The sequence below is a fragment of the Diuraphis noxia genome, unplaced genomic scaffold (genome assembly GCF_037042655.1).
Source record: "Diuraphis noxia isolate RWA-SAM2 unplaced genomic scaffold, SU_Dnox_SAM2 contig0002, whole genome shotgun sequence".
Classification (NCBI taxonomy): domain Eukaryota; kingdom Metazoa; phylum Arthropoda; class Insecta; order Hemiptera; family Aphididae; genus Diuraphis; species Diuraphis noxia.
In genome coordinates this window covers 5,489,292-5,503,184 of record NW_028301712.1, presented here as the reverse complement: position 1 = coordinate 5,503,184, position 13,893 = coordinate 5,489,292, and the positions used below count along the sequence as shown (strand labels likewise).

General features: G+C 28.0%; 2 protein-coding genes across 3 annotated transcripts; both read right to left on the bottom strand.

The window, feature by feature from the left end:
* Positions 1–509: 509 nt before the first annotated feature.
* Positions 510–4,167, bottom strand: LOC107168051 (uncharacterized). 2 transcript variants are annotated; one of them, XM_015517323.2, is made up of 4 exons: positions 4,014–4,167; positions 3,006–3,321; positions 2,625–2,937; positions 510–1,046 (listed from the first exon to the last, which is right to left on the bottom strand). In XM_015517323.2, the coding sequence occupies exons 2-4, from the start codon at positions 3,280–3,282 to the stop codon at positions 707–709; spliced, it is 930 nt and encodes a 309-aa protein (XP_015372809.1). In that variant the 5' UTR covers positions 3,283–3,321; positions 4,014–4,167; the 3' UTR covers positions 510–706. The 2 variants fall into 2 exon arrangements, with proteins under 2 accessions (XP_015372809.1, XP_089076621.1); XM_089220495.1 differs by lacking the exon at positions 4,014–4,167 and adding an exon at positions 3,944–3,964.
* A 6,017-nt stretch (positions 4,168–10,184) lies between these two features.
* LOC149057967 (zinc finger MYM-type protein 1-like) lies at positions 10,185–11,078 on the bottom strand. Its single transcript, XM_089218273.1, has one exon. It carries the CDS (start codon positions 11,076–11,078, stop codon positions 10,185–10,187), a length of 894 nt encoding a protein of 297 aa, XP_089074399.1.
* Positions 11,079–13,893: the final 2,815 nt, after the last annotated feature.

Below are 13,893 nucleotides of genomic sequence, written 5' to 3'. Positions count from 1 at the left end.
CTAAATTACAAAATATATTGAAAAATATTATCATTAATGAATAATAATTATTAAGTGTTTTCTCAAGAAGTATTAAATTAATAAGAAATGTATTTTTTACAACTTTTTTTAAAACAACTTTTGTTTTTAACTTTATGTAGTGAAAACATTTTTTAATATTTTAACAATCAATCAAGAATAAATTACTATTGTATGTCTATCTACTTGAAATCCAGTATAACATTCAATATAAGCAATGTTTTTTTTTCTGTTACAAAATGTTCATAAGGTCTTCTGACTTCTTTTCCTGGTTAGAAAGAATAAAATGCTTTTAAGAAGTAAATATTGAAACTTTTATAAGCAGTTTGGTTAAATTAATGTTTAATAGAAAGAGTTTAATTTAATATTATAACTTTCAATACAATGAAACATGTTCAATAAAAAAAAAAAAATGTACATTTATAAAATAAAAATATATATTATTATGTACTTAACAATTATGAAATTTACCCTTTTGTGGTAGTGAATAACATAATTATATTTACTTTAATTAAGTATCTATAAATGTTAAATAGGTATAAAAAATAATTATTATGGTAATCTTGAATGACTTAATCTCAATTCAACTTCTTTTATACATAAATTAATTTATACATATAACTCAAAAAGTATTTCTTAACAGTAAATAAAAAAATTACAGTTCCTTTTTCACTTAAGCATATAATATTTAATGATTGTCACTATTTATGGAAACATTCAGATCAGCTTTTGTAAAATGTTTATTAGTACATCCAATATATGGACAAGATATAAATTGTTTATTCTGAAACATTTGATTAACTGATTCTTGATCATATATGTGTTTGCAAACTTTGTTGGATACTGGTTTGGTAATTGGTTGTCTTGTATATGGATCTAACTTCCCAACTATCAACTCTTCTGCAACTAATCCATCGCTAGGTTTATTGAATTGTTTGATTGCTAATAAATGCTCATGATTTTTATATGTTTTTACACCGGCTTCATAAGTTGTAGTTACTATTCCTTGGACCAATTCATTACACACACTAAAAAATAAAATTAAAACATCTTAAATTTGACTTAATCCTTAAGATTAACATAAAAATAATGTTATAATATTATCAAATTATAATGAATGATTAGCTGTATAAGATAAAATATACTATGAATAACTCAGGAAAATGTCCTATATTTGATTCAGATCATATGCGTAGCATTATCGGGATTAAGGAGGATATAGTCCTGCTAGAATTTTGTATATCCCTCCCCATCCCATAATTTTTTTTAGAATAAATGTTGTGTACCAGATATATAATAGGTTATATAAATTCATTACACTGCGCCTATAACCCAACATTGTAAAAGTAATGTTATGAATCAAAAACAATGAATATTACATACTAGTTTATGTGATAAACAAGACTGAGTATTAACAATTTGATTAGTTATCTTACACAAATAACCTAATAAGTTATTTTTATTTTTAAAAATTAGTTCATAATATGCAAATATGCAGTGATTAGTTAAATAATTTTATAGTCCAGCTTAGTTAATTATTTTTCTAATATGATCCCTTCATAGATCTAAAATATATTTGTCGTGTACAAATTAATTATTTTAACAAAAAAATAAACTTAAAATATATACTGTAAATAATAAATTGCAACTGTCAAAATGTCAAATGCATAATTTTAAAATAAAACGATGAAACCAACATATATTAGGTATATAAATTTTCATAAAAAATCAAATCCCACCTAAACATATTAACTTAAAATCTTTCAAGAACAAGTTGATCAAGAAGATATAACTTTAAAAAGGACATGACGAGATTATTTCTTTAAAAATTAACCGTAATAATTAATACATTATGTTAATAAGGTTTTATTACTCTTTTTACTATTATTATTAGGCCTACTTTCCTTATATTTTTTCTGACCTTTACCTTTATGCCTATGTATTATTTTTATTTGTTAATCAAATTAGTTTATTGTGTTTTGATATGGATCGCAAATTATTAAATTGCAAAAGCAACTTTTTTCTCCTATAATATTATTGTTTGTATTTAAGTTTAAAAAATAGTTAACTTGCCCGGTCATGAAAATATGTGGGTATATTTTATGAGGTGTTTTAACATAGGTGCCAACTTTCATCAGATTTAATAACCATATGCAATACACAAGTTCAGTTTTTGTTTTAAACTTAACAAAAACTGTACATATTTAGGTAAGTCGGAGTTAGCAATTCACCATTTGTATTAATTAATTGCAGTGCATGTAACCGTTAGCACTAATACAAAAAATCAAGAACAATCAGTTGAATTTATGCTACACTTAAGATTGAAAAAATCTTTAGGTTATACATATACATTTTAGGAGTTGTCTAAACACACTTGTTCAGTTAAATTTGAAAGAAAAGCTGAACATGTACACACCATTATATCCCAAGCCACTTATTTAATCAAGAGACAAGAATTGTATAAAATTTCTACAAATTTCATATTTTTAAATTAAATTTTATGCTCTAACATTGCTCTCAATGACCATTCATTTTTCAAAAATAATTTTATAAAATCTAATATTGCAGGTATTCATAAAAATAAAATAGCTGCATCTCATACGTACTTTTTAAATTCTTCGATATTTTCAATCTTCAAGTTTTTGTCAATATGTTTTTCTAATTTATCTTTGTTACAACCGATTACTGATTCTACACCTCTATCAAATTTACAAGTTTTTTCTATTAATTTTAAGTGATTTTTGATATGCTCTTTGTTTTCTAAATTGTCCGTCAAACTTAAACATTCATTAAAAGCAACTTGAGTATGAATAATGTTTTTAAAAAGTTTTTCAGATTGCTGTCGAAGTTGTGTAACTATTTGACTGACCTCATCATTTTCATTTCTTCCATGATCGATAACAAAATCCATTTCCAATTCTATTAAATAAAAGTATAAAATTGGTAAGCAAGTAGATACTAAAAATTTTAATTTCAAATATTAATACCTGAAGTACGTTTCAGTTGGCGGATATTATCCATCAATGTACTAATTGATTGTGTATTATCCTGCAAACGTCTATTTAGTTTAACTGAAGGAATATTATTAGCTTCCAAAACATCAGAAAGATCGGTGTCTTCAACATGAGCGCAGGGCAGGGTAATTTCTTTGCGACAAATAACTTTGTTACGTGCTTTAAGTTTAACTTCTAGTTTACTATACACATCTAACTCGTCATAGTTGAGTTTTTTTTTATTTTCATCATTTTCTTCATTTGACGCCATCGCACTTTTATAATATTTTAAATAAGTAGATAAAAATTCCTATATAAAAAAATATTAATTACAATATTATTCACATAATAAATGTAAATTTATGAACTTTTATTAACTTGTATTAGAAAACATGTATAACACTAGATAATATCTAGCAGTCATATACGCAAGATTGAAGTTTAGTTAGGGTTTTACATGATAATGAATAATTTAAATAATTTCTTTAACAGTTTTTTTATAGTTAGTTATATAACAAATTATAATTAATAATAAATTAACAAATTTAATTTCTAACTTTTAAAAATGACCAACAATTTATCTACTTTGTATATTGAAATGGTGCTAAAAAAATTTTTTTTTGTAAAATGAAAAAATTTCGGTGGGGGTCAGAACCTAGGACCCTACCAGTGCGTACGCCGCTACTGATATTTAGTAGATTTAACATTTAACATTTAACATTTAATTCAAAATTAATAAGTAACTACAATACAACAGAAAACGGTGCGCTGACAAATGCACAAAGCTACAGAACAAAGTATAATTTAATTATACTTATTACCTACAAAAATATAGTTAACAAACACAATTAATGTGTTTTTTAGCCAAATATTAAAATTAAAGATTTAATAAAACATACGGATAGTTAAAGTTTTTCGCATTAACAACAAACCTTCAATTACCGTGGATTTTTAACAAATCAGGCGATTCAATTATGTATTATTAGTTATAATAGTCAATACCTTAAACGTGTCAGGTGAACACAGAATCACAGGTCAGTCGGTCAGTGTCCAGTATCCACCGGCATCAAAAACTCAATTGGCGCGGAAATGTGAATTCTGGCATTCTACCATTCTGGGTTCTCCGGCATGATTCCGCATAATTGTGTGATAAGTCACTGATAACGTTTAAAAATGTTATCACATTTTTGAACTGCTCTGAATGGATAGGCCACGGCTATTCTTTATTATCCATGTGCTGGTTAGACGTTTTTGTGGTTAGGAATAATTGTAGTAATAGCTCGTCAAATTATTACCGCCAAATATAGGGATTTGAACTTTAATTCAGATTGTGCATTTGAAAAATGTAATATTATTTTTGTAATTGCTATACATTAAGATTCAACAGTGGCGCCGATCATAAAATTTAGTTGACATATTATATAATAGTAGATTTTGTAAATGGAAGGCTGCCGCCGTAAGATACTGCGTCTAGAATTTACTTAAAAACGTAAAAATAATAATGACTAAACATAGCATTACTTATTTGTACTTTTTAGATGCTTTGATTTGCATCTGATAGTTAAATTATAAAAATGGGGGCGATATGATGAGGGCCCCTTGATACAGGGGCCCCATTGTTATATTAATACACTAATTACTACTAAATATTATACATAATCATGTGTTTTTAAAATAAACATAATTTGTTTAATATAAAATTGTAATTTTTTTTCATATAATCCTGATTTATTTATCCTAGTCATTGTTATTAATAATTATACAATTATATTACATATTATACTAATTATGCCTGTTAAAATTTGTTGGTTTGGTTATAATAAAACAGGAAAATGATCTGTATATTTATTACACCATAAGATAAAAGTTAAAAGAAAAATGGTTGCGAATGCTTTAAATATTGATCACTTGGACACAATTGATATCATATTTTGTGAACATTTCCCATTTGATGCCATTAAAAAACGAAATAATATATTGGATAAAGTAGCAAATATTGTGTGCTCAGTAAGTAAAATAACAATTTGTCAATTTAACAAACAATTTTTGTTTTTTGCATTATTTAATCTCTCGAATTACCAATTAACTTTCCTTTAAAATGTAAAATACATTGTTTATGTAATTATATAATCACATCAGTTAATAAAATGTTTTGACTAAACGAGTACGGTATAGTTTCAAACCAAATGCAGTACCATTTTTAGCTCTTAAACGATTAAAATTTTCTGAAATATCACAATACAACATGACGGCGATATTATATGGTATAGTACAAAAGTTTTTAATCATTACCAATTATTTTAATAATAGGTGGAAGATTTAATTCAACCTCGCAGTACATTAAACATTACGACTATAATAACGATTAAACATCTTTAACATAATATGTGACAGTTATAAAAATGTAGATTTTTATTTTTGAATAATAATTATTTATTAATCAATGAAGCTGAGATTTTAAACACCTATAGTTACAAATTAAACTACCTAGTTTTTAGTTTATGTATAGCTCAGGGGTATTTGATCAGTGTACCTACAGATAAAAATAAAATAAATATTGTGCATATAATTATAATAACCAACCTGTAACATTGATCTTTATTATATGTTGTCGTGGACCACCAAACTATGTCACTTCCGAACATCGCCATACCTACGTAATGTGTGTCTTAAGCTTAATTTCCTTAACTCTCAATGTTAATCGTCTGGCATTTAAAGAAATATATAATATAGTTCAGTAGTTTACAACGAGTTTATATTATCACTATACTACTATATATAGGTACCATTTATACCATAACATTTTTTTTTTCGATAAATATCTTATAATTTAAAAATATATAATTGATAGCATTTCACTTTAATAATAATAATAGTTAGACGTATAGTCATAATAAAACAAGGAATGTTTTATGTTATAATTGAACTCGTGGAAGCTAAAGTCCCCATGGCTTATGGCTATGGGGAAGTAGTCACTACCCGTACTATTTAGGATTTTGGGTTTGGGTATAAGGATCGGCATAGTGGTTTTAGAGTACCTATACTAAATTAATTATAATAATATATATTTTTTTTTATTTTAACATTTTTTTGATGCCAAATAAAAATGTTTATAATGACAACTTAATACCTAACAAGAAAGATAGAGACAATTCTCATATCTAACTTGACGTAAATATATATACAGTTTTCAGTAAATGTTTATATCTATAGTATTTTCTATTCTTCATACTTTTTCAAAAAATCTTGACTCGTGTTCAGATATTTATAGGCATATGAAATTTTCGATTTTTAATTTTTAATTTATGACGATACAATTTTTTTCACTAACCTAAAAAATTTGAAAATGTAACGGTTATTATAATGTAGAGCGTAGGTGGATAATTAAAACAAAAAGTTGCATGTAAATCCACAATAATTTTTATGAGTAGTAATATACTAGTAATATTTTAGACTAATAGACAGTCTTCTCTCAGAATTCTTTTTTGTTTATACTGATTTGATTCCATTCAATTCAAATTTAACACATTTATTAGGTAGATATTAGGTTAATATAGTGAATTCTCTTAACACATAATATACATATATATATATATTATATATATTATTAAAATAAATAATTTGTTGTTTCTTAAGAATATATTATATGGAAATGAAACTACAAAATAATTCATATACACTTTTGAAATGACTGTTGCGAGCCTTTCAAGTCGATAATCGTATACAGGACACTGCTGGTTAATGACTGCAATCCTGTGGCGCCCAGACAGGTTAAGCAAGGAATGCAACTGCACATGTGTTCTCGAGGGGGTGGGTGTGTACTACTGCAGGTTTCACAGGGAAATTAAAAAATTTATAACATAAACTATAGTCTATACTAATTGATTTCTTTGAATTATAGTGAATAATAAGTGAAAATATTTATTATAATAAATAAAAGATTGGGTGGGTGGGTGGGTGGCTAACTCTTTTTAACTCCATGTGCTCTTAAAATACCTCTTAACTTACTACCTAATACCTTAACTTCATGGTTTTTTATAACTTTTTTTTTTTATGGTTAGGGCTTCGACAACTGAGGTCATTATCCTGGGGAACAGTAGGGGAAGGTACTGTAAGGTTTTAACTCGTGGGTTTTTTTGGCAGAATTTTGAAGGCTATATGACAGAAGCGCCAAAGGCACAAAAATGGCCTATCATTTGCGCCAAAATGTGTAGGACATAAGCGCCAATATAATATTTTATACCTAATATGTGAAATAAGCGCCAAAGGTTCAAAAATTACAAATAATTTGCGCCAAAATTAAAATTTATATAAGTAGATATTTAAAAATTATATTATACTCGTATAATATATTATATTTAAAAAAAAGCGGGTAAGTCGTGGATGTCGCTCTGCTGTACAGTAGGTTACTGTAATGGATGGGATAAAATTTGAATGCAATGATAAGTATCATTGTATACGAAAAACGATTCTGAACGAAGATGATTTGTTTGACTCGTTTGAGGATAAATCGTTATCGTTATCTATGCGATTTCATAAAAATTTAAAACTCAAATGCTCAAAACATTTTTCCTATAATGACGCATCAAATTTTCTCTATAGTTATTTTAAGCAAAACTTATGGAAAACTTAATGTTTAATTTTTTAACCTTAGATATAAATACAAACAATTTTATGAATTATTTTGAACTACAAAATAATTTGCAAATATTCATGGTTTACAATGAGCAAAATAAAATTGATCTTTTAAATGTCGATGATATGATTCAGCTGCATTTGTAGTTCGTATAACCTCATTATCCGGAATTTCAGCCCAAATTTACACAGGTACCTAGGATTTTGGCGCTTTCGTACGATACGATTTTGGCGCTTTTGTACGATAAGACTTTATTTTGTCTTATCTAATTTTGGCGTTTATGTCTTCCACCGATTTTGAATGGGCACCCGTGGGTTTCTGCCATGCCCGGTTGGGGACCGGCGGTTTATAACTTTTGTATCTATCTAGATACCTATAGCACCTATAATATTTGTTTGACCAAAGCATTGGACAGTTATATGTATAATACATATTATAAATAAATCGTGTCAAACGGAAGTTGGCAAATATTCATATACGCGTTTATGTGTCTGTTATTCACTATAGGTAGGTATAGGTATGTACATAATACATATTATATAAGCCATATTATGTACGTTTCTTCGGTCGTTGATAATTTATGATGCGTACGTTATAACTTAAAACCATTGTTCGGATGGCGTGCGGATAAAATAAAAATATTTTGACAGTGGCCCGTGCCCGCGTACCGCTTCAGACCATCATCATCCGGTTTTTTGGCTTCTGCCACCCGTAGGTAGCGTATTAATATGTTATTCTACGGTACGTGATGTTTATAGTAATAATACTATTAATTTTTGAACCTATATTGGACGTGCTCAGATACATACTATATCCTTTTCTTGTATAATCGTGTATAGTTGTATTATATATGTTATCACAATAGCCTGTTAATAAATTCATAAATTTCCGTTTTAATAATATTAGTTGAACAATATCAGGCTTAGGTCACGTATGCAATAAATTATAAAATATAGAATTCGGATATATTTAGGGCAGGTACCAATTGGTATCTATAAGAAATTAGTAATGCTAACGCGTGTTATGGAGCTACAACTCGTTATTTGCACACATTTGACTTTTTTACAACTCATTTGCGCACATATATTTTGGCTACCAGCTGTGACGAAAATCCCTAGTATCATAACTCGTTAGTATACAAATTTTCCTTCTCACTTTAACAGGCTTAGGATAATGCTGTATTGCTGTTGATGTTTTTTCGGAATTCATACATTGATCTTCATTCTTCGTGACAATTTTACATCATAGTGTTCTATGTTTGTTTTAAAATTTTATTATATTACTCTTCATTGATTATGAGTGTCGGTTATTTTTATAACTTTGTTTAATTTATTAACAATAGCACTCGCAGGTCATTTTTTATTATTACATCTAAAATTTGTATATCTAGATACTCATCAAAACACGATATTTACTTAAATTCATGATTTTTTTTTTTTTTTTTTAATTCATGATTACCGATATTATACTGAATCATAACTACCTACCGAAACTTTACTAAAATTAGTTAGGTACGGAAAACCCTGCAAAATGATATAATCAACAATATCGGTTGGCGGTTATAAGATAATATTGCTATCAAATATTTGATATTTTTTATTGTAATCTGTAGCAACACACCATTACACGGCTATAAATGTGTGTGAATGTCGTTGTGCGCAAGTGAGTTGTTGATTTTCAGGTAAAAAATGTTGAATATTCGCAAACGAGTTGCAACGATATTATGGTTCTTGCTCGTGTTGCGGTTCAATATAAAATAAAAAATAAATAAATAAAAAATATTGGCACCTGGTGACTGATATAAAAAATATATTATTATGGTAATGAGGGTGTAAATGGTAAAGGTTATTAGGTACTAATTAAGTAAGAACTCAGTGATTCAGTCAGTCAAAGGTATCCACAGGAGGGGGAAAGTAGGGGCAGTTTCCAACACTTCTTCCTTCGATTTTTGTGGATCAGTTATAGGTAATTATAATAATAATAATATAAAATAACACACATTATTTTTTCAAATAGCCAGATTCACAAACTCATTCGTTGCGACCAAAAAGCGTCACCGGCGTATATATATATATATATATATATAGGTCATCAGGGCCGGCCCTAGTTTTTGCGGGGCCCAGGACAAAATCATTTTTCATGTATTTTTTAAAAATATGTACCTAACTACCTATATTCGATAATATTTTCCTATATATTTTCATTGTATATATTATTATACTACTCCATTCCCAGATATAATTAATATGTGTCGCAGTCTAATTAATAATTTTTATATATTTTTGGGCCTACTTTCTCAATGAGACCCAGTGATCTCGAGATATAGGTAAAAAAAAATATAATAATAATATTAGATATTTTATTTTATTAGAAGTTAAGACATTAATAATAATAATAATTAAAATGAAAAATACTGTATTATAATAGTACTGTTTTCTTTATAAGTAAATAAATTATAGATAAGTATAATTAATTATTTTTATCATAATAATATTAAAAGTTAAAATAAGGTAAAATATAAATTATCACATTAAAACTTAAATAAACATTTTCTTTCTAGATTTTTTGGAAGCGAATATATCAATGAGATGTTTATAATCGACTGTGGACGATACTTCTTCTTCGATTGATATTAAAGCTAGTTCTGATAGTTTGTCTTGACCTAATTGATTGCGTAAATAGGTTTTTATTAATTTTAACTTGGAAAAGCTTCTTTCCGCACATGCTGATGTCACGGGAATGGTTAGCATTATTCTTAAAGCAATGGTTAGATTAGGAAATGATCCGTAAGTAGTTTTTAAAATATTAAGTGCCTGTAGCGAATTTGTGTCATCGTCAACTAAAGATCGAAAAATACTCAGTTCAGAAAATAAATCAAATCCATCTACATCTTTTAAATCGTTATCTGTTAAAATAATTTGCAAATCTTTACAGTGTTTTAATAAGACATCATTTTCCATTGTTTTCAACTTGCCAATTCGATGCAAAAATCCAAAATTGTCCGAATAAGTCTCTAGCTGTTTAAAGCGTTTCTCAATTGACTGTATTGCATGGTCAAGAATGATGAAAAAATAATTTGTACGAAACCTGTCTTCATTATTTAACATGGGTTCGTCGACGTTTTCATATTCGAATAATTTTTTCTTTTTTCTTACTCGTGGATTTTTGAAAACCACTGTAATATCAGCATCTTCGGCTAATTTGTTAGCAGCAATTTTCGCCAAATTAAACCCATTTTCTCTGTATTGGTTTAAAAACTGAAGAAGACTTTGAACCATTTTTACAGAAGTATTTATATCCATGTTATGATCTTGTACATTTTTGCTCACGATATTTACTTCTGTTAAAATATCATACCAAATCACAAGACTTAATATAAATTCATAGTTACCGATTTCATTAGATAGTGAAACAGCCTCACTCTTGGCCATCAAATCATTAGCGGTGTTAGAAACTTCTTCTAAAGCATCTAAAATACTAGAAAGTTGAAAACGTAAAGCTTTCACGCTATTTATACGACTTTCCCACCTCGTTTCTGACCATTGTTTAACTGCGAATTGTGTACAATGCTTTTTAATAATACTAATGACCTAAGGTCATAGAAACTTATTGTATAAAAAAAATAACATTTTAATTTAAAAAAAAAAAATTGGTTAAATATAAATGGTACCAATGTAAGCTACCAGGTAACCTTACTGTAGCATGTACATAAAGTTTAGGTGTTGAGACTGTTGAGAGTATTTTGGAATTGAATACTTACCAAAATCACTCTAATGAGCACAGCTGTGAATTTAATACATTTGGAATGTTTTTTTTTTTACCATCATATAAAAAAATTGGATTCGGCCACAATTTGTTTTGACTTATTTGAAGCAGTTCAAATACCAAATCTTATCTTGCATATTTTATAGGTTAGGGCACATATAAATTCATGTTTTAATGATTTTTTTACATAAATGCTTTTTTGCAATTATTGCATGTAAATTGTAAATAATGGCTTCCATTTAGATAAACAAAAAAATAATATCTTTAATTGATATTTGGAGAAAATTCATCTGTGAAACTTTAGCTACTTATAGACTGCTATAGGAGTTGGAAAAATAAATTATAAATTAATAAACAATGTATAAACAATGTTAAACACTCTTCAAATCGAAAGGAATATATTATTATAAATTATAACTTTTAATGAAACGGTTTAGTTTTGAGTACATTAATAACTTCAAATGTTAATAATTGAATAATTAATGTTAACATTAATAATTAGCCGTATATAACTTGTCCAGTGCCGACGAGAAGTATTGCGGGACCCGGGGTTGATCAATTCTGGGCCCGTTTATTGATTAAGATATTACTATTGACTTTGGCAGTCAAAAAATGAAAAATATATAAAATATAGCACTATTTTATAGTTTCTAATACAAACTAAAATTGAATTTCAGATTCAGAATTTGACGGCGGTAATATTCAATAAGCATTAGAATAGTTTTGGTATTAGAAATTTATAAAACATGAACGTGCACTTAATAGTTTATACAGGTTATATACATTATTATTTACTATCTATATTCATAATGTAAATGCACACAGTATACGCCGTATAATACTTATTATACTGTACGTAATATACGTATTAAAGTCATATGCAGACATGCAGTGATGATTTAATAATTAATAGTCAGTGTATACTTCAGGAGTATAGTAATGTGCAAACAGATCCTCCTCTGCTGTCGGTTCTAAATGAAATAAAAGGTAGTGTATATAGATACATTTTACCGCGACTGCTTCGCACGGAAAGAACCGAGAAGTCAATATAATCATGACTAGTTAACCAAATTTTCTCCATGAAAAAAGGAGAATTTTGACTATTTTCAGGGTTTTTATTTTTATTTTTGATTATACAATTATTGAATTATATCAGAAGATATTAAAATTTGGAAAGCTTAAGGGTCGGGCCACACATAGCGGTTGAGTCGCAGCGGTTGGACCGTAAATGGTTAGGTTAGGTTTCCTAACCGCGTGTGGTTATACCAAAAATATTTATTTGATGAATGAAAAGTTATTAGAATATTATAAAATTCAGTCGTCTGAGTGTCTTCTTCAACACAAAATAACAAAGTAAATTTACTAAAACCGATTTAAATGTAAAAATAAAATGTCTGTAAGTAATCCATAGCCAATATAGAAATAACTAATACCAAATACTAATACGTAAAACGGGGTAACTCATTTGTACCATTTTTCAGAATTTTTCAACTTTATGACTAAATTCAACTAGGTTGCACGTTGCACGTAAAAAAACTAAAATAAAAAAATTGTCATAATTGTGTGGGTTCAGACATGTGCCTTAAGCGGAATGTAATTTCCAATTTTTTTATTTTTTGACCATAAAAAACTTTTCCCGAAAATGGGCCAATGTTACCGGGGAGTGGGATAACTTTGTCCCACCTCCAAATATCGCTAGGATTTGCCGTTCATCCAACTTTGGGCCAAAGTTAGTTTATGCAAGGTTAATTAGCAAGTACCTGAAAAGTAATTTAACCAGGTTATATGGCAAAACAAGCTATAATAACGAATAAAAAAGCAATTTTTCGGAAAAAAATTTTATTTTATATGTTTAATACATGAATTCAAAAGAAATAAATAAATTTGCACTATTTAGGTACCAAAAAAATGTTATTTGCAGTTATAATACATAAAAAGTTCATTAATTATAAATATCAGATTTTTAAATGTATTGTAATTTTTTTCTCATTAATGATATCAAACAATTAAAAACGCTACGACACAAAAAATAAATATAGAAGATAATATTGTTAGCATTTGGTGTTCCTACGAAGAGTAGGACTGGGCTAGACTGTGAGTGGTTCTATCCAGCATTTACAGTTTTTGCTACCTATGTTATGCATTTATGAGACGGAGACCAACACATACGGGTATCACGTCTCCGCATAGGCGGCACTTGGTAGAAACTTATGTGGGTGCAAACGTTTATGGTAATAACATTCACAAATCCATAGGGAGTTGCCCCCCAGTACCCCCTAATATATAACTATTGCTACAACAATTAACAGGGCCGGATTGATTAGACGAGCTGCCGAGAAAATCTCGGTGGGCCGCTCAAAAAAAATGTCGATCGTAAGTGTTTGGGCAAGTTTCATAACACAAATTTGAATACATTTATTTAACTCTGTGCGCTACGTCAAATCTAGATCAATTTATACATTTTTATTTGAAAAAGGTCCC